The 25,254-nt window shown below is 41.2% G+C and overlaps 2 protein-coding genes across 2 annotated transcripts; both read right to left on the minus strand.

Annotated features, from left to right (window-relative positions):
* Nucleotides 1–2,432: 2,432 nt before the first annotated feature.
* On the minus strand, nt 2,433–4,372 carry LOC143415623 (uncharacterized). Its single transcript, XM_076880924.1, has 2 exons — nt 3,887–4,372; nt 2,433–2,999 (listed from the first exon to the last, which is right to left on the minus strand). The coding sequence occupies exons 1-2, from the start codon at nt 4,237–4,239 to the stop codon at nt 2,729–2,731; spliced, it is 624 nt and encodes a 207-aa protein (XP_076737039.1). The 5' UTR covers nt 4,240–4,372; the 3' UTR covers nt 2,433–2,728.
* Nucleotides 4,373–7,178: 2,806 nt separating this feature from the next.
* On the minus strand, nt 7,179–23,545 carry LOC143415588 (uncharacterized). Its single transcript, XM_076880829.1, has 10 exons — nt 23,509–23,545; nt 22,865–23,212; nt 21,919–22,065; nt 21,733–21,813; nt 19,115–19,435; nt 17,958–18,281; nt 14,915–15,241; nt 13,482–13,805; nt 9,211–9,537; nt 7,179–7,291 (listed from the first exon to the last, which is right to left on the minus strand). Exons 1-10 carry the CDS (start codon nt 23,543–23,545, stop codon nt 7,179–7,181), a joined length of 2,349 nt encoding a protein of 782 aa, XP_076736944.1.
* Between the last annotated feature and the right edge of the window lie 1,709 nt (nt 23,546–25,254).

Consider the following 25,254-nt stretch of genomic DNA (forward strand, 5'->3'; position numbering starts at 1 on the left):
CTCCCAGATCGCTTTATTTAAATTAGGAGAATTATTAAATAACTTCTTCTTTTTAGGGGGGAGGTAACAATGTTTAAAACAATAACAATAATATTTATATTTATAACAAGGTGCAATAATAACAGTGTGCAATACACATACACTTATTCTTCTTTTTTATACTAAGTTAATATACTGTGTTGTGTTGTTTGTTGCGTTGTGTCATATCGTGTCGTGTTGTGTTATATGTAGTGCCGACGTAGGACAGTTTTTCCAATTTCATTGTACTACTGTACTATGTATGACTGTGCAATGACAATAAAGAGTTATCTTATCTTATCTTATCTTAAAGGGAAAATCTAAAACTGAACTCAACACAATTTGAGGAAGTAATTTAAAGTAGATGTCCATGAAAAACACAGTCACCAAATTTTATTGTGTTTTGTTGGTGTTGCACTTTGTAGATGGTCCCTGAGCTCTCCTCTAAAGCTCAGTCCAAGTCTGAGGACTCTCATGCACCAGCTCATACTCTGCTGTCTGCCTTCATAATGACGATGAGTGTGGGCTTTTATTGGTGCTTATACCACGATGGTGTCAGGGCCACAGCACTCACATGTATGGAAGGAGCGATAGACACCTGTAATCATGCCTCAGAGTAAAAGCATCTAATATGGATCAATATTATAGAGACGTGCAAAGCAGCCTGTATTTGTATTTGTATTTGTATTCGTATTCGAGTAAAATTCAAAATAGACTTAAAAATCCAATTTGTTGTGCATTACACTTCTAATCAATGTTATAATGTAACGGTGTGTTCACACCGAACGCGATGGACGCGAATAGAGCGTCAGGTTTACATGTAAAGTCAATGGAAAGGCGCGATGACGCGCGATTGCGGGTCCCGCGAAAATTCGGAAGCAGATTTGCGTCGCGAAAACGCCAAAACGCGTGAAACGCGCGTCAGTGTAGCGCGTCTGGCGCGTTTGACTCGCGAATAAAACCACGCGCGTGAGTTTTTGTGTTGCATTTTGTGCATACGCGCGTTTCGCGTCTACCGCTCGAGTTGGAAAAATCTGAACTCCAGCGTCAAATCGCGCCGCGACAACCAATCAGGAGCCTGGTGACGTGGCTGTTACCTAGGTCAAAGGGGCAGATCCAGCCAAAGCCTTTCATACTTCAATGGAGGGGAAGGCTAATCAATGCGGTAGCAAACAACTCGGAGCTGTACAACACCAGCTGCTTTCAGTACCGAGACAGGAATAAAAAGGACCGAGCTTGGAGGAAGATATGTGAAGAGATCGGGCAACCTGGTAAGTTCATTCATTTCTCTTTTGAAAGTTTTCACTGACCCGGGGAAGCCGCACAAAAGCTAGCAAGCCACCGCTATTTTCCCACTGACGTACAAATACCGTTCTGCTTTTAGGCATGTTGTCATTTAGGAATAATTTTATTGTTTATTAATAAACAGCACACAGTGGTCCCGCTGTTCATCCGTCACTGCTTTGCTTTTTCGCTGATTTTTTATTGCACAGTACAGCATTGCATTCTGCAGCCTGATTGACAAATCTCCTGCGCTTGCCAAATTTATCACGTTTGGTTTTGATAACCATCGCGTCCAATAGAAAAAACAGCACAAAAACACCCATAACTATGAGCCTCATTCGGAAATAGACACCTGCACCGTGAGGGAAAAAGGCGCACGAAAGTGGCGGGCAGATGAAGACAAACCGCGGCATAATAATACTTTTACGTTTTGCAATCTACAAAGGTTTGCACTTTGAGAATCAATTGTGAGAACTGTGACCAGGGGCTAGTTATTCTGAGAACCCCTGCAATAAATGAGGGACCACTGTCTACTCTACGATTATTATATCCAACCTGTTAACATTTAATACTGTATTGATAGAACCAACTGATTCTGCAGCAGAGCATCCCCAGTCCCTGAGCTCCTGCTGCTGCACCCACAGATATGTACAGCAAGCACTGATACCTTTTTAGTCGGTGGGATTCCCTTGTGATCACCTTTACTAAATATCTACAACCAATCTGATTATATCCTGTTATTGTTTTTTTGTTTTTTTCAATGTTGAAATTAAAATCTAGTAGCAGCCTTCTCATTTCTTTGTGTTTTGTGCTATTTTACAGGCCCACAGAGGAGGACGGCTCCGAGGCAGATGAGGGACGGGTCCCAGGACGGTCCATCGGCGGTGGAGCTGGCCATCCTGGAGTCCCTGAAGAGGCCACACCAGTCTCCAATGGAGCATTTCCTCCTCAGCCTTGTTCCTGCTCTGGAGAGCAGCTGGTCCTTTTTATTCCTGTCTCTCTGTAAATTCTTATATTTTATATATTTATGTTTAATGTTTTTCTGTTTGAGACTTTTAATATTATTTCAAATAAATGTTTATAATGACTAATGTCTCAGTTCTACTACACAGCAAATGTTGGCACACAACTTGACACATGTAGAATTTATTTCATATTATACTAATGACAAAATATACTGATACAGTGGGATGCAGAAGTTTGGGCAACCTTGTTAATAGACATTATTTTCCTGTATAAATCGTTGGTTGTTACAATAAAAAATGTCAGTTAAATATCATACAGGAGACACACACAGTGATATTTGAGAAGTGAAAAGAAGTTTACTGGATTTACAGAAAGTGTGCAATAATTGTTTAAACAAAATCAAGCAGGTGCATCAATTTGGGCACCACAAAAAAGAAATGAAATGAATATTTAGTGTATATCAATGTGTGTGTCTCCTATATGATATATGGGGTGCCTTTGTCTGGATGTGCTTCCCATCCAGAGCTGCACAGCACAGAGGAAAGTTCCAGCGCTCCTGGAATCCCTCTGTGATGGACCGCCAGTCTCCAGGTGAAGGCACAGCCATGAAGTCGTCCACTAGACAGTCCCAGATGGACGTCGCTGCCTGGGGGGTGATCTGGCTCACCGTGGACACACCGACTCTGAAACTGAACGCGATGGTCCTGAAGGAGTCCCCGGTGACAAGGAACCTGGACAAAATTGTTCAAAATCAGTATTATGTGTACTGCAGTTACAAAATACATTATTCAAATTCCAAAATACGTTTGTGATGTCAGATATAAATCACAAAACTTAAATCTTACATAAAACATTTTGTAATTATAAGGATAATTACAAAATGTATATTAGATCATATCTAAAACAGTTGTGTTTTGTTTTAACTTTAACATATCATAATTTGATTGGTAGCAACTTTCACAACTACAGTGAGCCAATCACTCATAATTCCTAAACATGTCAATCAGGTAGGAATGAAGTGAGACATTAATAGAAATAAAGAGTTGTATGTTGACATGTAGCCCTTTCCTTGCTTAAATCATTAATATTTTTGAAAAATTAATCTGTGATAAGACAGCTTATCAAGATAGAACCATGTAACTAAAGATGAACCAAACTGTTCACAGTTTTATCTAACTCTGTTTTAATAAAGGCTGTGACCCCTGTTATAGAGTCTGACAGCTGCAGGGATTATATACAAATATTCAACTATCCCAGAATTAAACCAGGTCTAAATAAAAAGGAGTGAGTATCACTACAAGGTTAACTCAGTGGTCCTAATGCTACAGTTTGATATCAGCAAACACCGAGCGCATACATTGATAGGACACCACAGCCATGCTATCATGCAAACACTGATAACAGCATAAATCGAATTAAATCGGGGCTTGATGAGAGCTTCTGAGTATCACTAGAAATATTATAAAGAGTCGTCTCTGTACCACAGTTTGCTTTCAGTAAACACCGACAGCATTCACTGTTAGCATAGCACATCCATGTTAGCAGTGTATAACTGGATGGATTAGCATATTAGCACAGATATCAATAAAGGACTACCGTATTAAATAGTTTTACTAACCTCAGGCAGACGGACAGGCGCTCTGCAGGTGGGATTGAGCGCCTGTAGTTGGTGTCTAGGTGGGCGATGCTGGGACCAACGAGGGAAAGCAGGTCCTCAAACTGGCCGAGTGAATGACGGTGATAGCGCTGGAATCGGCCGTCATCCAGGCGCAGCTCCTGGAGCAAGTGGTGAAACTCACCAAACTGCTCATGCCTCTGGAGGACCTGATGGACCCAGGTACGGCGAGGATGTCTTTTACGCTGCTGCTCTGCTCTCCACAGTACATAGAGAAGGGAGACTCTCTCTTCAAGCGCTAGCTCGATAGCTGCCATCTTGCAAAGATACCGGTCTGGCACAACTCCCTCCCACATTCCTCCCACATTTCCGGTTCACGCGCGTCAAAATATGATATTTTGACGCGCGATGGATTTTTCTTGGACACGCGTTGAGACGCGAATGTACACGCGTCAAATTAGGGGCGTTTGGGGCGTTTTATTCGCGTCCATCGCGTTCGGTGTGAACACACCGTAAGTATTCTTTAATTATATCCCTTATAATAATTATGGATATGCAATATTAGTTGATGTTTTTCCATAAATCCAGCAATGAATATGTAACAAGGAACGTCATTGAAAAGAAAATAACAACACCCATTGAGTCATCATGGTTAAAACCAAGATCTAATAAAATACCATTGTGAACATTATGAACCCCAACACCACCCATCCTTGTTGGAGGACACTGAACAGACAGTGAAACTGACTTGCAGGGACAGAACATGGCTGTGATGATGAATTGGTGCTGTTGAGGGGGTTGGCAGACAGTACCAGGAGACGATGCTTTAAGTGCATGTGATTATGCATAACAGATGTTGACAGATGTTTGATATCTCTGCCTCGGCTGATCTGACTTTTGCACACATTACATATCAGTTTGGTTTCATCTGCAGCACTGACTGAATGCTTCCACACAGAACTTGAGTGTTTTGGCTGGTGGAGGACCAAGAGGTGGCTCAGCAGCAGCAACACTCTTTTCTCTTTCAAATCCATGTTGGGAGTTTCAGCTAAGTTAATAAGTGCTAAGGTTAACTGGCCTATAGCCTACACCTTGCTGTCTACAAAAGACAGAGTAACTTATATGTACCATATAAATCCCACAAGTGCATACATATTGACACAACTACACAAGCATTGTTTTAACCTTTAAAACCGAACTTTAACGTTACTCTGTCAACTGCCTATCTGTAAATGACCAAGCTAACAGAGCTACGTAAACAGAGCGCACAAGAGAGCACCGACTGCAGACATCAATAATGCAGCGTAATTGATTAATCTCCTGATCTTCGCTAAAGACATCATTTGTGTTAGGATGCCTGGGTCGTTGACCCAGGGGTTTTGAGTTTATTATATTATTTATACTTTCTAGTTTTTGGTTTCTTTGAGTTCTGTCTTATGGCTTATGTCTCTGTCTTCTTTAGTTGCTCTGTCTCCCCTATCACCTGCATCCCCTTGTCTAGTTCGCGTATATATGTATCTTAAGTTCCTATATCCCCGTGTTCAGTCAGTGTTTGTGTCTGCCCTGTTCCCACGTTTCTGTTCCCACGTTTCTGTTCCCTTTGTTATAGTGCCTGCCCGTGAGTCTGTGTTATGTTTCCTGTTTTACTTTGAAAGTCCATGTCTGATGTTAATGTGTCTGGTTTTGCTTCCTTTGTCTCGTTAGGCCTGATTTGCCCCAGCTGTGTTTCCCTCCTGTTACCCATTCCCTGATTGCTCCCTCTGTGTATTTAAGCCCTGTGTTTCTTAGTGTCTGTGTTGCGATCTACCATTTTCTTAGCTGTGTGTTCTGTAATTCCTCCAGTTTAAGTTTGTTTTGAGTTTTTTCAGTTATGTTATATTTTTGAGTACCTAATTAAAGCCTTTTTGAGTTCACGTCTGTCTCCGGAGTCTGCACCTTGGGTCCTATTCCTGCCTACACACAGCCACACCTAACACATTTGTGCCTTTCTGAATACCATATTCGGGTACAACATGTCTAACTAAAAAATATAAACATTTGCTGATAATACAAGTTTTTTTTCATCACATAAAGAGGTAAATACTCTCCAGAGTACTGTAGATGAGAGCCTGATGAAGGAGTGCTCAGAAGGACTAGCTTTAACAGCCTTTTGCCTTCAGAGCTGCTTTCATTTTTCGTGGCACAGGTGATGAAACATCGCTCAGAGATTTTGGTAAACACAGAGATGGTTGATTGGAAACATCCCAGTAGGTCGGCACTTCTGAAATAGCAGCCTGGCTTATTTAAACAGCCACACCGACAGTGGCTTAAATCACCTTTCCGCCCATTCTGATGCTCAGTTTGATCTTCAGCAGGCCATCCTGATCATTTCATGTAAAATGTGTTTCTTCCATATGATTGTTATAGAAAGCAGTTGATCTGGAGGCTGAGTTTACACAACACGAGGTTTAAGAAGCAGGAATGTGTTGTTTTAATGGGACATGCAGAGATCCACAGAATTTTAAAATGAGCTGAAAGCTCTGCATCTGTTTGTCTTTGCAAAGAACCAAAAACAACAGTGTCACATAAAGATGTTCTGCTCCAAAACTCTGCTTTTCAAAGGCTTTTTTCCTCACCAGGTCCCTTTGAAAAAATGAACTCCACTTAATATTTTCTGCCATCTGTTATATTAATACTAATCCACACTTCAGGACTCTTACTCTTTAGAATACTTTTAGAGGTTATTAGAAGGAAGAAGGCTGAATTTTTTATTTTTATTTGTGGACATTATTTGATGTTGGGTCAGTGTTTACAACCTCTGGAGCTTTGGACTGTTCCATTAAATCAGTTTAATTGATTTGTTGGTTAAACTAAGCCTCTCGGGGCTTCACCCCTGTGAGAACATTTCAGATGTGATTCATGTCACAGTTTCCTTTACTTCACTTTGAGTTCAGTCTGAAACACTGTCTGATTCCAATTCAGTGGTTTTCAGCTGAAGTTTGAGGCCATGAAAATAAAAAGAGCCACTTCACCACCGAGTGCTCTCTTCTCTTTTGCTCGTGTGTTTTGTGGATTACACAGCATCACACTTAAACCCTTAATGACCACAGCAAGAACAACTGCTGATCACTTCTGATTATCTAGTGGCAGCATTCCTATTGGTTATTGAGTAATTGTTCATATGACACTCAGTCAGCACGGGCTGATTTGATATGCTTTAATGTGATGTGATAATGTCTTTTGTGTTTTCCTCTCCTGTAATAACATTACTGCGAGAACGCTCCTCTTCCTCAGAGGATCCACCTGTGCTTTGACATCACTGATCAATAATCAAAGAACAAACTGATTGATCAGCCATCAGAGGAGTCGGATCAATGGAGCTGCTTCTGTTTCTGATGTCCCCTGTTTGATCCTGGACCTGAACTCTCCCTGCAGAGGAGACACAAGACAGTCAGAGACACACAAAACTCGCTTCCTTCCTCAGACATAATCAGTGAAAACTGGTCCAGTGAGGTCCTGCAGAGAGTTTTCACTAACACAGGAGATGTGCTAACTCCAGAGTTCGGGGAAGCCCAGATGACAGTGAGCTGGGTTGAGCCACAGTCTGAGGAGCAGAGCACAGAAGCACTATTGACCATCTTCCTGCTGGTCTATGCACACTTAATCTACTTCATCACTGTGTCATTCTCCTTATTCAACACTCTATGTTTGGTTATAGTTCATTGTTCAGATATATGATTAAGTGTTATAATGTCTTTGTGTTTCTCTGGTGAGTATTAGCAATGAGGAGATCATTAGATGCAACTTTATTTCTGAAACCAATTTTACAACAATTGAAATGTTCAATAAGCATTAAAGTTAGATCCTGAAACAGGACACCTACACTCCATTACTGTTTGTACACAGACTGTGCGGATGTTTGAGTTCTGGTTTATATTTCATTTTTGGTCTCAAACCTTTGAACAGCAGTGAATCTGCAGCTGATACAACAACAACTCAAACTGTTTGTTGCAGGTTATTTTCACAGTTATGGTTTAAAATCATTTTGAAGTGTCACATTTTCACTGGTTCTTTTATTTCAAGTGTGTTTTAAGAGCATTACATATCCTGTGCTTGATGTTTTATATTTGCACATTCAGCTGTACTTTACTGAAACCACTGAATGAAGCGCAAACTGCATCGCCTTGTCACAGGAATGTGTGTAATAATTTCAGAATTTTGAAAATGTACAATTGTTTTTCTGATGTATTGTAATCTGTTACCAAGTCTCTTTTACACTGATGGAATCGCAGCTACTAGAACACGTGACACACACAATACCTGATCTTGTTTATTGGGCTGTGGGACAGTAAATCTTAGAAATAATCAACAGCACTGAGAGCGCACCCACTGACAAAACATTTAACTGGAAATAAAGTGATAATTTTACTGCTCTGTGCAATAAATCATAAGTTTAACAGTTTTCTGCAGCATTAGTTGCATTTTAGTGGTATATTTTTATCTTCCTCATAGATTGTTAATCATCATTGTGTTATCATCTGATTGGAGTAGCTGACACTCATAGGGATCATTTTTTGTTTCACATGTTATGTGACAAAATTATCGGTACTTGTCACAGTATGTATTTGTGTGTTTTGATTGCTGTAATTCATGGGTTTTGGTTCTGCTTGTGTGATATTTTTAGTCCTTGGATTTTTGTTTCTGTTATTTTGCCTTTCTAGTGTTCCTTGTCTTGTCACGCTTGTCTCCATGTTCCCTCTGTCTCGTTCTCAGTGTCAAGCCTGCTTCTCTGTGCTATACTTCCTGTTTTTACGTTAACAGTCTGTGTCCTCACTTACTCTATCCTGCTTTGCTTTCTTTGTCTTGTTAGGTCTGATTTGTCCCAGCTGTGTTACCAACTGTTCCCCGTCCTCTCATTGTCCTGTCTGTGTATTCAGGTCCAGTGTTTTTCTCTGTCAGTTGTCACAGTGTACCCTCACCATGCTGTGTTTCTCATCCATACTTAGTAACATTCTGGTTCTCTGTTCCTGGTTTTGTTTTCTAGTTTGAGTTGTATTTCATTTCATGTTCAAGCATTTTTTTTCTCCAGCAATGAAGCTGCTGCAAGATCGAGAGAACAAGCCGGAGCTTCTAACGTCAGATCATCATATTGAATAAAACCAGCACTAAAGCCCCTCCCTCACTACTCAAATACTCACTCATGGACCTCCGCTGTTATTGCTCTGTTAGTGATGTTGGACTAATTTTTCTATGGTTGTGTTTCTTTCTTTAATTATTCTGCAGCTGAACTCGTAACAACCATTTAACGGTGCATCAACTTACATATCAGAGTAAAGACACAAACAAACCTGTGACTGTGAGCAGCACTGTTTGTTTCCTCCAGATGTCCCCACTGATGACCACACAGCTGTATTCTCCACTGTCTCTCTCTGTGGGCTGTTTCAGGGTCAGACTGAGGTCTCCAGTTCTCAGCAGGTCTTCATTCACTCTTGTTCGGTCTTTGTAAACCTGCTGCTGTTTGTCCTGCTGGTCAGATCCACTCTGACACATGTGCACCATCATGTATTCTGGTTTATATCGTTCCCACTTCACTGTGGCCTTTTCAGGAAGCTCAGCTGTTGTTTGGAAAGGCAGCTTTGCAAACTCCACCCCCTCCTCCACGTCTACCTGACAGCCTGAGAGGACAAAAAAGACAACATGAGCTCTACAGGAAGCAGCAGACGGTTTCTGAAGAACAGAAGCAAATCTGAGAAAAAAATAAAAGAGGCAGAAATCTTTTTAATTCAGCTGAAATCCAGTCTTAAAAAGAAGGACTGTGTCTTGAATCCAAACTGAGAGCTCATTTAACATGAGTGAGACTTTACAACTAACCACTCTTCTTCTACAAATGATCACACACCTGATTTATAATAACTTTTTCAGGAGTTTTGGAAATAAATTGAAAACACAAAGTTGACCTTTAATTGTTCCATCTCAGCTACATCTGTTGATCAGATGACAGAACTTTCACCTGACCATCAGAGATTTGCCAGAAAAAACCCCCACAGGTAAGAAACATTGCTAATAGAAAATATTGTGGTGTGAGACGACGGTTTGCCCTTAAATGTTTCACATCATCAAAAAAAATGTAATATATTAAATAGTAAATACGAAATGTACTTTAAATGATGATTTTATTTATTAAGGGAAATGTTATCCAAACCTACCTACTGTGAAAAATATTTCCCCTAAACATAATCAAGCGTTTGTGATAACTGGCAATGAGTCTACTTTGCATTATTGTTGTAATTCAGCCACATTGGATGGTTTTCCAGCATGAACCACGTTTTCAATATCATATCAAAAATCTTAACATGATCTGAGCCTGGTTTCAACTTCAGGACTCCAAAACATCCATTTTGGTCCTTCTGAGTCACTCAGAGGTGGACTTCCTGGTGTGTTCAGGATCATTGTAATCATGAGTTTCAGAGTAGGTACTGATGGTTGAACATTCTCCTTCTGACTTTCTGGTAGAGGCCAGAGTTCATTATTCCATCAAATACAGCAAGTCACCCTGAAGCGGGAAGCAGCCCAGACTATCACACCACCACCACCATGTCTGACTGCTGCTGTGATGCTCTCTTTATTAAATGCTGTTAGATTGATGCAGATGTAACAGGACTCAAACCTTACAAAAAGTTCCTTTACAGATTATTCCACTACAAGTTTTGGAAATCATCAAGATGTTTTCTGGAAAATGTGAGATGTGCCTTTATCTGTGTGCTCACCAGTGGTTTTCCCCTGGGGAAAATGCTATGTAGGCCATTTTTGATCTGTCTCTTTCTGATGATGGGGTCATGAACTCTGACTAGCCTACAGTTCTTTGGAGTTTGGGGGTCTTTTGTGACCTCCTGAATGAGCTATTGAGCTCTTGGGGTCATTTTGGCCCGCTCATTGGAAAGCTCCATGGTTTCTCTTTTTGTGGACAATGGCTCTCACTGCGGTTTGTGGTAAATAGTAGGGGTGCAACGATACACAAAATTCACGGTTCGGTTCGGTTCGATACTTTGGTGTCACGGTTCGATATTTTTTCGATACAAAATAAAATGTTCATGCATTTTTAATTTGTCATTTATTAAAATTATAAATATATTTTAACACAAAAGTACAGTTTTTAAATTTAACCCTAACCCTTGTGTGTGTTTTTAGTTTGACAGCGAATGCGCACCTGCGGACCACTTATGTGCAGCCCTGGTTATTTAGCTCGTCATATTGCAGCCACAGAAATTCTTTTGTCCATGAAACCATAAAGCTGCACTTTCTTTTTGCCTTATAGTCTGATTTGTCATAACTTCTCCGTTTTGTGGTAAGCTTTTCTTTGGCTGTCACTTCTTCACCCTGACCTCTTATTTGGCTCAGCAGAACTGAAATGCTTTTACACACGCACACATAACAGTCAGCGATTCTCTGCGCGATCAACCTCTCACATGTTTAAGCTGCGGGAGATTTCACTTGTCATGTTTGCATAGTAAGCTAACAATTAATAAGACGATGTCAGAGGAATTGGTGCACAAATTATCATCACTCACAGATCAGTGCTGTCGCTCTCTATACACAGTTTGCGCGATTGCAAAGTGAAAGCAAAAAAACAAGCGCAAATTCAAACACGATTTCAATATGTCACATATTAACAGTGGCTCACCGATGCCAATGACATAATTACCCAGCTACATTTCTGAAAGAATGCAAAAGCATTGACATATATTTTTCCTTCCTACAATAGCCCGACAGGCAGGGCAGAGATAGCCCCGGGACGTCGGGCTAGCGATATTGCGAGCCCTGTATCTGATTGAGGAATGACTCATCTTTGGAAAAGAGAGTTTATTACAGAGAAATGTCTCTTTCCAAAATAAAAGCTATACTATACGCTTCTTCTGGGCTATATTCTCAGCAGCATATTAAACATATCAGGTCTCCATGAGGAGAATCCTGTGCTAACAGCTGTCTAAATGACTCGGGTAAAGTTTGTAGCATGCATGCTTGTTGTTTTTGTCTTTGCACTAGGATGATGTCGGCGTAAATGTGCAGTCATATTCGTTGTGTTCCCACTAGTGCTTTCAGGTTAATCTCGTTGAAATGACCTTAACGCCACAACACGGCAAATCTCCGTTAACGAGCTACCCTATACAGAGGGGCTAGACGGCCAACACGTTAATGAGCTAACTGCGCTAACACACTAGCTCCCACCCATGTAATTGAGCATTGCATGGCACATCCAACATACTGTTTTACTTTAGTCCATGACTCGCTTACCTTCAGGGTCATACGTCACATGAAAACCAAAATAATTCCAAACGCCAGATCTGAATGAGGGTGGGGAGGTCCACTTCTGTCTCGCTAGCTTGCCCTGCGCTCTTCCTTCTGACGATGCTGTCTGTGTTGAGTGCTCAGTGAATCTGCGTTCGACTACAGTGCAGCCTAGGCGGAGTAGTCGAACGCAGATTCACTGAGCGCTCAACACAGACAGCATCGTCAGAAGGAAAGTTGATAAAATAAATTACAAATTTTGTATTGTTCTTTTTTTTCTCCCCTTTGGTTTTCTTTCTTTCTTTCCCCCTGTCCTATCCCACAGTCATGTCTGTCCCGTTTGCAACTGAAAATAAAATAAATTCATAATTATAATAAAGGTCAATCAAATGGACCAATATGATGATCCACTTGGTAAAATAAATCCTCTTGGCATCTTTCTTGGCCTCAAGACAACAATTCTGATGGCTATAGATCCAAACGGGACACACAAAAAAAAAAAAAAAAAAAAAATTTGTATTGTTCGATACATATGCGTACCGAACCGAAAGCACTGTATCGAACAGTTCAATATCGATACGAATATCGTTGCACCCCTAGTAAATAGTGACACGATGTGTTGCTTTTGAGGTCTTTTAGCCTGCTTCACTTTTTCAGAAAATGTCTATTTAGATGACTTCTTGATTCTGGCAATAATCTGGCCACACCTGAGTGTGGATAGTGAAAATGCTTTCTGAAAACATGTTTTTACACAGGCTCAGGCAGGTTTGGATATTTTTTCCCTTAATAAATGAAATCATGATTTAAAAACTGCACTTTGTTTTTAGTCTGGTTAATTTTGTATAATATTATAAAGTGATTAACTGAAATAAGTGCGACAAACATTCAGTAAGGAAAAACATATAAGAAGACGGATCAGTGGTTTTTTCTCACAGCACAGTAACTAAAAGTTTCAGGTCTCAAATTGTCTCAACAAAAAAGTGTTTAAAGATTTTTTGTAAGATATTTTTTAGCATACATTTTTGAGGTAGCATTTTAAAATGTTAAAATCAGTCAGCTCCCTTTGGCCCCAAACTCAATTAGAGAGATTTCAGTGGGAAAAAGCTTTTACCCTCAGCCAGCATTACATTATTATACTAATAGTATTTGTGAATGTGAGTGTGAATGTTTGTCTCTCTGTGTGTTAGACGACCTGTCTTCTCTCCCTATGGTAGCTGGGATAGGCTCCAACTGGATGGATGGATGGACACTACTACAAAATACACGACTGTCAGGAAGAAGAAAATGAGATGATTCACACCTCTGACCTTTGACCTGCATCTGCAGCACTGACCTCTGACTTTCAGCTGCACTTCCTTCTTCAGCAGGATGTTTCCCTCCCTGCTGTAGACGGTGCAGGTGTAGACTTGTGTGTCTCCATCTGTGGGGTATTTCAGGGTCAGACTGAGGTCTCCAGTTCTCAGCAGGTCTTCATTCATGTTTGTTCGGCCTCTGTAATCCTGGTCCTGCTCTTCAGGCTGGTCAGAGCCGTTCTCATACACGTGGACCTTTCCGTATTTACCCTTCCACTCCACTTTAGCATCTTCAGGCAGGTTTCCTGTGGTTTTAAAAGGCAGCTGGACAGACTCCACCCCTGAATCCACCTCCAGTTTGGCGACTGAGAAGACAACAAAGCACAAGCTAATAACTTAAACACGACAACATTTTAAGCTGTTTTAAAGACGTTTCATTCTCAACTTCAGAGGTATTGAAAACTCTGTATTATAAGTATCCCACTAAGCTTTGTTGCATAAAAGATGTTTAGTTTTCATTCTTCCAGCTGCAGCACTGATGGTGTGTCATGGTCCTGGGCCATGTGGGCCCAGTATTCTTAGTTTTCATGTATTTTTGTAATTTGTTCCTTATTTAGGCCATGCTTCCTGGGTTGATCTGTTACGTTGTTCCTTATGTGTTTTCCCCTTGTGACTCTTACCCCTGTGTGCCCCTGTGTAACTGTGAGCCCTCGTCTCCCCTCGTGTTTTATTCCATGTTTTCCCAGCCCGTTATGTCTGTGTTCTCCCCGTGCTCTCTCTCCTCCTGTCTGAACCTCTGTACTTCCTGTTTTACTTTGCCCGTCTCCCGTCAGTGTTGCATTTACTCCTGCCGTGTCTTGTTATGATTATCAGTGTCAGCTGTGCTCCCCGTGTGTTCCCACTTCCCTCGTTAACCCTCCTTATGTCTGCGTCTCCCTCAGCTCGGTGTCGCGTTCTCCCTCATGACTGTGTTTCCTCGTAAGTCAGTTCCTTAGTACTTCCCAGTTTAGTTTCATGTTATTTTGTATCGCCGTTATCTTTTGTCAGCAATAAAGCTGTATTTTGAGTTTAGTCCTGTTTTCCCGTGAGTTTTTGTCCTCTCCTGCCTGCACACAGCCTGATCATGACAGATGTTTACTGGTCTGAGAGCAGGAACAGAATAAACACATAAACAAAAAGGCCAAGAAGCTATTAGAAACTTTAGACTCTCCCTGAGCACAGAGCTGTGTGAGATCTTCCAGGAATGATGACGTTATTTTCCTGAGAAAAAAGCAGCTCCTACTTCATAGAGACTTAAGCCCCTCCCCCAGTACCCAGATACGCACTCCCGGACTTCTCTTTGATTGCATTATTAATTATGTTAAGTTATTGTTGCTGTGGTTGACTTTCTTTTTATAATTTGTCTACAGCTGAACAGGTAATAACAATTTCACTCTACATTAACTTACATATCAGTGCAAAGACACAAACAAACCTGTGACTGTGAGCAGCACTGTTTGTTTCCTCCAGATGTCCCCACTGATGACCACACAGCTGTATTCTCCACTGTCTCTCTCTGTGGGCTGTTTCAGGGTCAGACTGAGGTCTCCAGTTCTCAGCAGGTCTTCATTCACTCTTGTTCGGTCTTTGTAAACCTGCTGCTGTTTGTCCTGCTGGTCAGATCCACTCTGACACATGTGCACCATCATGTATTCTGGTTTATATCGTTCCCACTTCACTGTGGCCTTTTCAGGAAGCTCAGCTGTGGTTTGGAAAGGCAGCTTTGCAAACTCCTCCCCCTCCTCCACGTCTACCTGACAGCCTGAGGGGATGACATAGAGCTGAGTCTAAGTTATTCCTTCAAACTTTTGTTGCTTTGTCTTTTTTATTTTTGGGTACTCTGTGGTGGCGTTAATTCTCTGTTCGGTGTAAGCAATCCAGGGCTCTGGTCAATGAGGCTTTTGCCTGAGTAAGTTTGTATTTGTTGTTTAATGTGTATGCTGCAACAGGTTAGTTGGTAAGTTCTCTTCTGTTCAGTATTAAGCGGTTTAATTGTTGGCAAGCCTGTGACTGAGTTGGCAGAGGGCTGTGGTGATGTTTTAATTAGGTGTTTCAAGGCAGCTGCAGCCTGCTAGCTCTACTCAAATTTGTCTCCATTTATGTATTTACTAACCCCTCTCTGACTGATCATTTCAATTCAGTTTTATTATTCCAGCACAAATTCACAACAGCAGTTGCTTTAAAGGACTTCATGCTGTAAGGTGGGGAGACTAAAATACTGGGAACAACAGGAAGTAATACCTCTATTTTAAAGAAAGAGACCACCAAACAAATCAGACATGAGGAGCAGCTTCTGTCCTGAAAATGTGAGAGTTTAAAGTCAAAATACTATAACGTAATTTTCTCTGAATTTGGAAGCAGGTAATTGAAGTTCATCCAGGCCTCATTGTGCATTCAATCAGTGGCAGTGCTACCCTGTTCGGTGCCCTGGGTGAACATCCCCTCTGGCGCCACCACCACACACACAAAACATATTAAGGATGGAGCTGGACTCCCTCAAGGTGGTGTCGGAGAGGCGGATGCTGTCCAAGATAAAGACAATGTTGGATAACACCTCCCACCCACTCCATGACATGCTGGTCAGTCACAGGAGCACGTTCAGTGAGAGACTGAGATTACCGAAAAGCACCACTGAACGACACAGGAAATCATTCCTGCCTGTGGCCATCTCCCTGTACAACGCATCCACTCAACACACTGTAAACACTGCAATAGTCACATCCAGTTTGCACATGTTCTTTTCAACTCTGTAATATTCTTGATATTTATTTATAATCCCCTCTGTTAATCCTTGATATTTATAATTGAGTGATCTGTATATATTAGTGCTGTTTCTTAAATCTGTAACATAATGTATTGCTTGGAGTTTAGTCTGTTTTTTTATTTTTTTATTTAACCTTTATTTAACCAGGAATGTCCCGTTGAGATCAAAGACCTCCTTTTCAAGGGAGTCCTGGCCAAGAGGCAGCACATTTCAAGACTGTTACTGTTGCTATTTTTACCATTTCTTCTTGGAGCAACTGTAACCCACATTATTACCTTAGCGATTAATAAAGTATTCTGATTCTGATTGGTTCAGGATGACCTGCCATGATCCAATCACACATCTGCTTACCTGCATCTTTTGCTCGTTTCTCCTCCTCTTCTTTTCTCTTTTTTCTAAACTGAGGACCTGATGGCTTTGAACTTTTCTTGTCCATCTTGGTTTTAATTTTGCACTCCAGTATGAACACAAATCCCTTAACCCGAGGATCACCACAACATGATCTAACACACCTACACCTTAGTTCACAGATTCACTTTGTCTAATTTCTGGGATTTCACACAACCCAGGATTCAAATCATGAATCCATAATGGGCTTGGATTGACATCATTATGAATGAAATGTGCTCTATTTGGAAGCAGCCGGCCCCGCCCCTTTCGACGGGTTGTGTGTGAGACTTTAAATCATCAAACTGTAAATTATAAATTGTTATTGATCCTTTGCCTCTAGTCCTAAAGTGTATATTTATTTTCCTACTCTTCTTATATTTATTGTTTGTTTACTTGCACCGCTGTAACTGGAGCCTCGTCGTCTCGTCTCTCTATATGCTGGACTGTCTGTAGCGGAGATGACAATAAAGTTTACTTTGACTTCAGCAGCGAGCAGGCGCACCGAGGGCTCTCGCGCTCACTTTATAGAATTTCGAAAAAACATCGGTGCAAATTATAAGTCTGTATCATGATGTCTGCTGTTTTTGTGTTTGTTGGTTTGTTTTTATTTTGTGTTATTTTGTGAGTTGGTTATTAGATGCAGCTCCAGCCAGCCAGAGACTCCCCGCCGCCCCGCCCTCTCCTCCCTGTGCCGCCAGCAGCAGGCGCACCTCGCAAACGGAGGGCGCCCTTACTCCCAGCAAATGGCTGATAGAAAACCGATCGGTGCCTGTGCCATTCCCAATATGTGCTGGCTGACGTCGGGGCAGCATGAGTACGAGCAACTTTTTTTTTTTTTTTGCCGATGCCCGTGATGCCGCCCCCCACTACGATGCCGCCCCGGGGAACCGCTATGTCGCTCATATAGAAAAAACGCTGTTGCATCCAATCCCTGATTTCTGTCATCATTTACTTATAAAAGTCTTAGTAAAACCTTGTGGAGCTCCATAACTAACGTTCATGTGTGAAGGAGAGTGCTCGTACACGTGCACAAATTAGAGCCTATTAAAACTGGCACACATCCTTTAATGCCAATCGTGAGGGTCCCCGAGTTACTTTGCTAATCTATAGATATTAATATTTAAATAATCACTTTCACTCACACAAAGCATAGTTATTTAGGGCGATTTTAAAATGTCATAATCAGTCATCTCACCTTGGCTCCAAACTCAAAGAGACACATTTTACTGGAAACCATTTTTTCCTTCAGTTGGCTTTTTATTTCTACTCATCACAACTACCGAGAAAGAACCTCTGACCTTTGACCTGTATCTACAGCACTGACCTCCGACTTTCAGCTCCACTTGTCTCTTCAGCAGGATGTTTCCCTCCCTGCTGTAGACGGTGCAGGTGTAGGTGTTTGTGTCTCTCTGTGTGGGGTATTTCAGGGTCAGACTGAGGTCTCCAGTTTTCAGCAGGTCTTCATTCATCTTCGTTCGCTCTCTGTAATCCTGGTCCTGTTCTTCAGGCTGGTCAGAGCCGTTCTCATACACGTGGACCTTCCCGCATTTTTCCTTCCACACAATCTTAGCATCTTTAGGCAGTTTAACTAAGGCGTTGCAGGGCAGCTGGACTGACTCCACCCCTGAATCCACCTCTATCTTGTAAACTGAGAGAAACAAAGCACAAGATGATGACAACAGCAGCAGCAGGAGCATTGAGAACATTTTCTTTGATTTGATAAGTTGAAATGTTTCCATGGAAATCCTTTCTGACTGGGTCCAGTCTCAAATATGTCCCCTGAACAGAGACACTGACTTTGATCCAATCACTACGAGAGCAGACTGTGTGATTAAGAACTCAGTAATAATGTCATACGTTCACAGTCACATCTTTACTTGTGTTTGGTGCTTCTCAAGCGTGTTTAGCACAGGCACTCTCTCCCTGCACCTTCATCTTACATCACCAGCTGCACTGACGTGTGAAACAGTCCATTCAGCTGTTTCTCCTGAAGAAGGAGGCTGGTGCTGAATGAGACTCTCACATTTGATGATGAGCAGATGCAGGCAGGAGGACGGAGAGAAAAAAACACTCTTATTTTTATTCGTGGGTAATTGACGTATCACCTGAACCACGTTTTATAAAAATACTCTTCAATAAGAGAAACAGCTCGTGGAGGATGGGACTAGACTGTACTATGTTAAAGCTATAATATAAACATGACAACAGTCACCTGTTCAAACTGGTTAGATTCTTTGACTTTTAACTGCTCAGATCATTTTAAATAAATGTTGACCACCAAACTTTTTTTCATTCACATTTGCTAACGGCATAAAGTAAATAAGTATGAAATTTGAAGATCACAAGTTCTGGATATGTGTCCTCAGTTATTTCTATCTATTCAGTCAGTCTGTGACGATCCACAATATAAAGTAAATAAATAATATAATATAATTTAATATAATAAATAGAGATTCTGTCATCCTTGCTCTGACCCCTGACCTCTGACAGTGAGCAGCACTTCCTTCTTCATCAGAATTGTTTGCTGCTGGTTGTAGACGGTGCAGGTGTAGGTGTCACTGTCTGTGGGATGTTTCAGGGTCAGACTGAGGTCTCCAGTTTTCAGCAGGTCTTTGTTCATGTTCGTTCGGTCTCTGTAATCCTGGTCCTGTTCTTCAGGTTTGTCAGAGCCGTTCTCATACACGTGGACCTTCCTGTTTTTCATGTCCGTCCACTCCACTTTAGCATCTTTAGGCAGGCGAACTATGGTTTTGCAGGGCAGCAGGACAGATTCCACCCCTGAATCCACCTCCACCTTGTAACCTTTGAGGACAACAAAGCACAACATGATGACATCAGCAGCAGCTGTGATGGTCACATGACCTCCCTGTCCCTCCTTGTCTTCTAGTCTCAGTCAGATTGTGTCTCAGTTTGTTCCTGATGTGTTCCTGACTCGTTCTTTGGTAACTAGTCTGCAGCGTCCTGTAAAGTGCTGCAGACATGTTGGATGAAGAAGAACAGACAGACTGAGCCTCCACAGTCGGCCATGTCTCACACACATCAGCACAGAAACCATGAAGATCTCATGTGTCTGAACATCTGAAGCTCTCCACTACATGACTGAGCACAACTCAAGGAGGAACATTTACTGAAGCTGCTGCAACATTTACTGTCAGCACATGTTTCCATGTCAGCTGCTGTTTACCACCACAGAAGAAGAACAGCTTGTCCACATGCAGCCTCTGTGTCAGATCAATGCAGTGAAGCACACACACTGTTTAGTAAAGTCATGTTGTGGAGCTGTTTCACTGATCAATGACTGAGTCTGAAGGAGGTTTTCTGACTTCTGGAACAAACCTGGAAGTTTCTCTTCAGCTCTCTGTATCAGCTGTTTGTAACTGATGCCAACAAGTCAACAAATGACAAATATTAACCACACAAATGCATTATGGGTAGTGTAGTAGGAGAGACTCACCTGATATGAGATAGTGACGAAAATGAAATATGAGACCTCCGGAAACAACGAGAACAAGAACCAGGAGAAGCAGGAGAAGCAGGAGGGCTTTTGCCCAGGCTGGAAATGGTTCTGTGGAGAAACATAAAAAAATGACCTCTGACCTGTATCTACTAGGGAAGGGATATATGGCATCATTATCTGTCTGATCCTGACCTAAATTACTGGATCAGATATCAGGGAGAAATACTGGCATCCATCATGAAGCCGTGTCTACATTTATTTGCCTGGCTTTCCACTCTTTAAATGTTCAGCTATAAGTATAACAGTGTCCTTTTACAACGTGTTTTGTTTTAAGTTGTTGAAAATAAACATCATTTTGTCCTGATATTGCACTTGTTTTTTTCATAACCAAACCAGTTTTGAAAACTGCATAAAATTGCATTTTAAATTACTTTTTGAATATTACTTTAACCCTTTAAGACCTACCATAGAACCAAGTCCGCCAGAGCTTATATTATATTTTTACATGCTGTGGAGCCATTTTTGGGAGCATTTCAAGTTGCTATACATCAATACAACCATTATAGCCCAAACTTTAATAATATGTCTGCATTAGGTGCATAGTAATTACATAAATTGCAAAAAAGTGCAATAAACTACAAAAAAATTGAAAATCGTTTTTGTTTTTTTAACATATATTTCTAGTTAGAGAAATTTAAGAGGCTTATCCCTCAAAACTGTAAATACAAAAAAGTTGCACAAAATAGTTTCCCACCACAGGAAATTTATTTTAAGTGTCTTCATAGTTTTATTTTTGAAATACACCAATTTTTATATACTGCAGGAAAAACGAAAATAAATATTATAGTGCAAATTTGCAAAATAACAGCATATGCATCAAAATAAACTATTTCCAGCAGTGCAATATGAGTCCTAAGCATCCCAGAAACGACACAGAAAGTCATAAACTCAAACATAACTTTTTAAAACACAAGTATAGGCTTATAAGGCCCCGATCGTAAAAAAAACTACATTTCCGCAAAATGACGTCACTTCCGGTTTCGGGCAGGTCATGCGGTCATGTGATAGTTCGCGCTGATGGACGTAGGAAGTGTTACAAACAGCTGATTGGATCGGCAAAGCGTGTTTCTGGAATATCATGTTTTTGTTGCTGCAAGTGATTTTTATGCAGTTTTTGCAAAGCTATATGTGGAAGGAAACTGTGACCGAGGACAAGCTGATGGCATAAGATGTAAGTACAACTCCTCCGGTTTCATATGCAAAAAAAAATGATTGTGCTAGCTTACGTGGTTGCAGAGCTACCGGGATTTAAAAATAGTTACGCAAAACAGAGCGTGCCCGCTCCGATCGGCTGTAAAGGGTTAAATGTGTAGATTTAAAGTTCTGCTAAAAGTTTAAATAAAAGGATCAGTATTGTTGAAAAGTGAAATATTTTGCATACACGTGTAATAGATTAGTTTTATGTGTTTGTTTGTTAAAACTTGAGTATGAACTTACAAAATGCAGCACGACATAGAAAAGCAGTTTTACTAATGACAAAAAACTGTATCGGATTCATGTCTGTATCAGCAGATATCCAAATTTCTGATATTGGTATGGGACATAACAAAGTGGTGTCATCTAGAGTATCTACAACACTGACCTTTGACCTGCAGCACTACTTTCTGTCTCAGGATGTCTTTGTCCCTGTAGATGGTGCAGATGTATCCTCCACTGTCTCTCTCTGTGGGGTATTTCAGGGTCAGACTGAGGTCTCCAGTTCTCAGCAGGTCTTTGTTCATCTTTGTGCGACCACAGTAAAGGTCGTCCTGGTTCTTAAGGTGGTCACTTCTGTTTGGATACACATGGATCATCATGAGCTCTCGGTCAGAGCGAGTCCACTCCACTGTGGTGTCCTCAGGCAGGTCAGGTGTTGTTTTGCAGGGCAGGATGACAGAGTCTGAGCCTTCCTCCACCTTCACCTCCACCTGCTGGTCTGCAAATGATAATAAACCACAACCTGAGCTACAGAAGCAGACATTATAGTCGTTCCACTGATCTAGTTTGGGTATGTATGTTCTACCAGTCGTGATCATATACAACAACAATACTTTCCAACAACTAACAACTGGACTCATGTTGGGTTTAATTCTTCCTGCTTCAAAGCCACATTTGCTTATTGCTCTTTATTATTTCATTGCTGTGAATTAAAAGATTTGCAGTTTTGAGGTCACAGGGCATCAAATTAAAATAAGATTCATCTCAGGTCACTCTACAATAATACAGAGAAAATATGAACTGGCGACCCTCTTTGAGCAAGCACATGGCGAAGGTAAGGAAAAACTTCTTTTTAACCGAGAAAAAAATTCAGGGAGCAGCATCTGTCAGCTGCAACCACCTGTAAAACCTAAATTATGTCTCTTTGCTTTACTTCTGCTTACTGAACAACAAAAAGCAGCAAAAATGGCATTTGCTGGGACAAGACATCAGTCACTTTCTATAAAGAGTCTGTCCTGAATGAGGACGATGACATCTGTGCTCATGAAAAGAAGAACAGTTCATGTTTTTTTGGACGTTTGAATCAAACATTTCTGAGGTATTTCCTTTTTGGTGAACAAAGCCTCAAATAAAACTAAACGTTCTGAACTCAACTCAAAAAAACCCCGAAGTTTGTCCAGATAAAGTAAAAAAGTAAAAGTCACAACACTGAACAGATACAGTATCATTAAAGTGTCTGCCAACTGTTACTGTTGGACTGTGGTTTGTACGACTATCAGGACATCTGTACTGCTGACCTTTGACCTGCAGCTGTACATCTCCCACTCTAACTTTATTTCTTTCATTGCTAAGTGTGCAGGCGTATTTTCCGCTGTCAGTCAGCTGGAGGTTTTTCAGAGTGAGGCTGAAGTCTCCAGAGTCCAGAGCATCAGGCCTCATCGATGTGCGCCCGCTGTAACGCTGGTTTTGCCCTCTGAGATCGTCGGTTTCTTCTTGTCTCACATGGACAGAATTGGGATTGAGATCGTTGCGAGTCCATGTTACTGTGGGGTCTACAGGTGGTAAACCTGAGTACTGACAGGGCAGCAGGACAGATCTTTCCCCCTCATTCACCTCCACCAACACAGCCAGAGCATGCTGGGAAACTGAGGACACACAAACAGACACAAAAATTATCTGTGACCTGTGGATTACAGCAAGGAATCACAGCTTAATCTGAACATGTTTAATGTTGATGTATTCTGCTGTTAGTATAGTTGCACATGCTCAAAGCTATAATGGAAATGTTAATGAATGTTGTGATGCATTCATGGGAACTTGTCTGCTCAGAGGACGGGAAGCACAAACCTGCACGATCTCTCCTGCTGCACTTCAACACATTAAAGAGAGAGAGATGAAAGAAAAGCTGATGATGAGAGCAGAGAGAGGAAGGTGTACTTACCGTGCAGGAGGATCACAAACACCACAAACATCTTCATGTTCCTGTCAAACTCAGAGACTCTTTAAAAGCCCTTCAGGACATCAGCTCACAGCAGCTTCACTTTCCTCTGCTGATCATCTACTGACACTCTCACACTGCTTCACTGTCACAGCTCAGAGTTTAGCTTCACACTTTGTTAAAGCACATCTGTGGAATGAAGTCCGGCCGGCCACAGATCACTTCTGAGGAAAGAGGAGGACGTCGGCTTTCCTCCTAGTTTCACGCCCGAGCGCTCCGGGTGGAGGCGGCTGCTGCGGCCTCACCCTGACACGCACAAAGCTCCGCCTTCAGTCCTGACACTGAAACATCCACTGTAGCTACAATGATGCTGATGTGACCCTCAGCAGCTGGATTTCCTCTCCATAGATGTGTTTCCATGCAGATCATGGACATAAAGCAGGATGAAGAGTGTGAAAGAACTTCTTCCACTACAGTATTCATTACAGCACTGTGGCACTCCACAAACCCTCACACTGTCTCAATCCCTGTTTCCAGTTTGACTGAGAGAAGGCCTGAAGCTCAGCCAATCACAGGACAGGATATGATCAGCTGACACAGCTGCAGGGATTTGAAGATTGACAGAAAGTTGATCAACAGGTGTGAAACTATGAGGAAACTCAACAGTCTCCCCTTTCTTAGGTGTTATCTTTGACAGTCTGCCATGAGGTTTGGCTCCACACACTAAATCTGAAATGTAAAAACAAAACAAAACCGAGATTAAAAAAACTGAAGAGCAAAACCTTTCAAACCATGAAGCATAGAGGAGGAGGAGGTAAAAAGCCTAGAAAAACATTAAATGAGAAGGTGTGTCCCAACATTTTACTCAGTGCTTTGCAATTGGCATAATTTGTGAAAGTTTAAATCTCTTCTCTATTGAAGAGCAGAAATTAATACGTTCACACCTGTTGATGAACTTTGACCGACACAAAGTTCATCAACAGATGTGAAACTATGAGGAAGCTCAACGACCTCCTCTTTCCTCAGAGGTGATCTGTGGCAGTCTGCCATGTGCAGCTGCACAGACCCAGTGTGAGCTCTCTGAAAGCTGACTGGGACCTTTTTAAAGAAGTGTTATTTATAATTTAAAACATGAGAAATATATTCAAATGTCTGATGAAATAAGTATGACCTCATTTCAAACTGCAGCTATATTTCTTAATTTTTAAGAGCCAGTAAATGGTTATTGTGAAATGATAATATACAAAAATTAGAAATAAACTCTGAACAATGACATTATTTTGATAGAAGTGTTCTGTGATGAATACAGCAGACAGTAACCCTTCTGTGTGCAGCGGTGCTCTGCTTTCCTGAGCAGACAGTAAACGCAGCATGCAGAGTCCTGTCTGTCCTCAGTGTGTCAGCACAGCTTCAGTTCACAGGACACTTTCATTAGTCATCCCTTTATTTCTCTGTTACATTCATTTCAACATTTAAATCATTAGAAATGATTCTGTATATTGTTCAACTAAATGAAAAGACATGAAAATAAGAATTTCCAGGTTGGCCTCAGTTTCATCCTGATACTGACATCAGATAAATTCTACTTGTAGTTTCTGCTCCGTAGGTTTTTGGTGGAGACTGAAGCTCATCAGATCCTGAGAGCAATCCAAGACATTTATTCAACCCTTAGAGGTGAAGGTTGTTACCATGGGAACCATAGATCTTAAATCTTAATGTTTAGAATAAGGATTTTTATTTTAACGATCT

Source organism: Maylandia zebra, unplaced genomic scaffold, assembly GCF_041146795.1.
Source record: "Maylandia zebra isolate NMK-2024a unplaced genomic scaffold, Mzebra_GT3a scaffold01, whole genome shotgun sequence".
Classification (NCBI taxonomy): Eukaryota; Metazoa; Chordata; class Actinopteri; order Cichliformes; family Cichlidae; genus Maylandia; species Maylandia zebra.

Coding starts and splice junctions, on each gene's coding strand:
- LOC143415623 (XM_076880924.1), bottom strand. CDS start 4,239: ATGTGGGAGGGAGTTGTGCCAGACCGGTATCTTTGCAAGATGGCAGCT. Junction 3,000..3,886: donor CGCCTGTCCGTCTGCCTGAG/GTTAGTAAAACT, acceptor AATTTTGTCCAG/GTTCCTTGTCACCGGGGACT.
- LOC143415588 (XM_076880829.1), bottom strand. CDS start 23,545: ATGAAGATGTTTGTGGTGTTTGTGATCCTCCTGCACG. Junction 13,806..14,914: donor AGTGCTGCTCACAGTCACAG/GTTTGTTTGTGT, acceptor TTGTCTTCTCAG/TCGCCAAACTGGAGGTGGAT. Junction 7,292..9,210: donor AGTGCTGCTCACAGTCACAG/GTTTGTTTGTGT, acceptor TCTCCTCTGCAG/GGAGAGTTCAGGTCCAGGAT.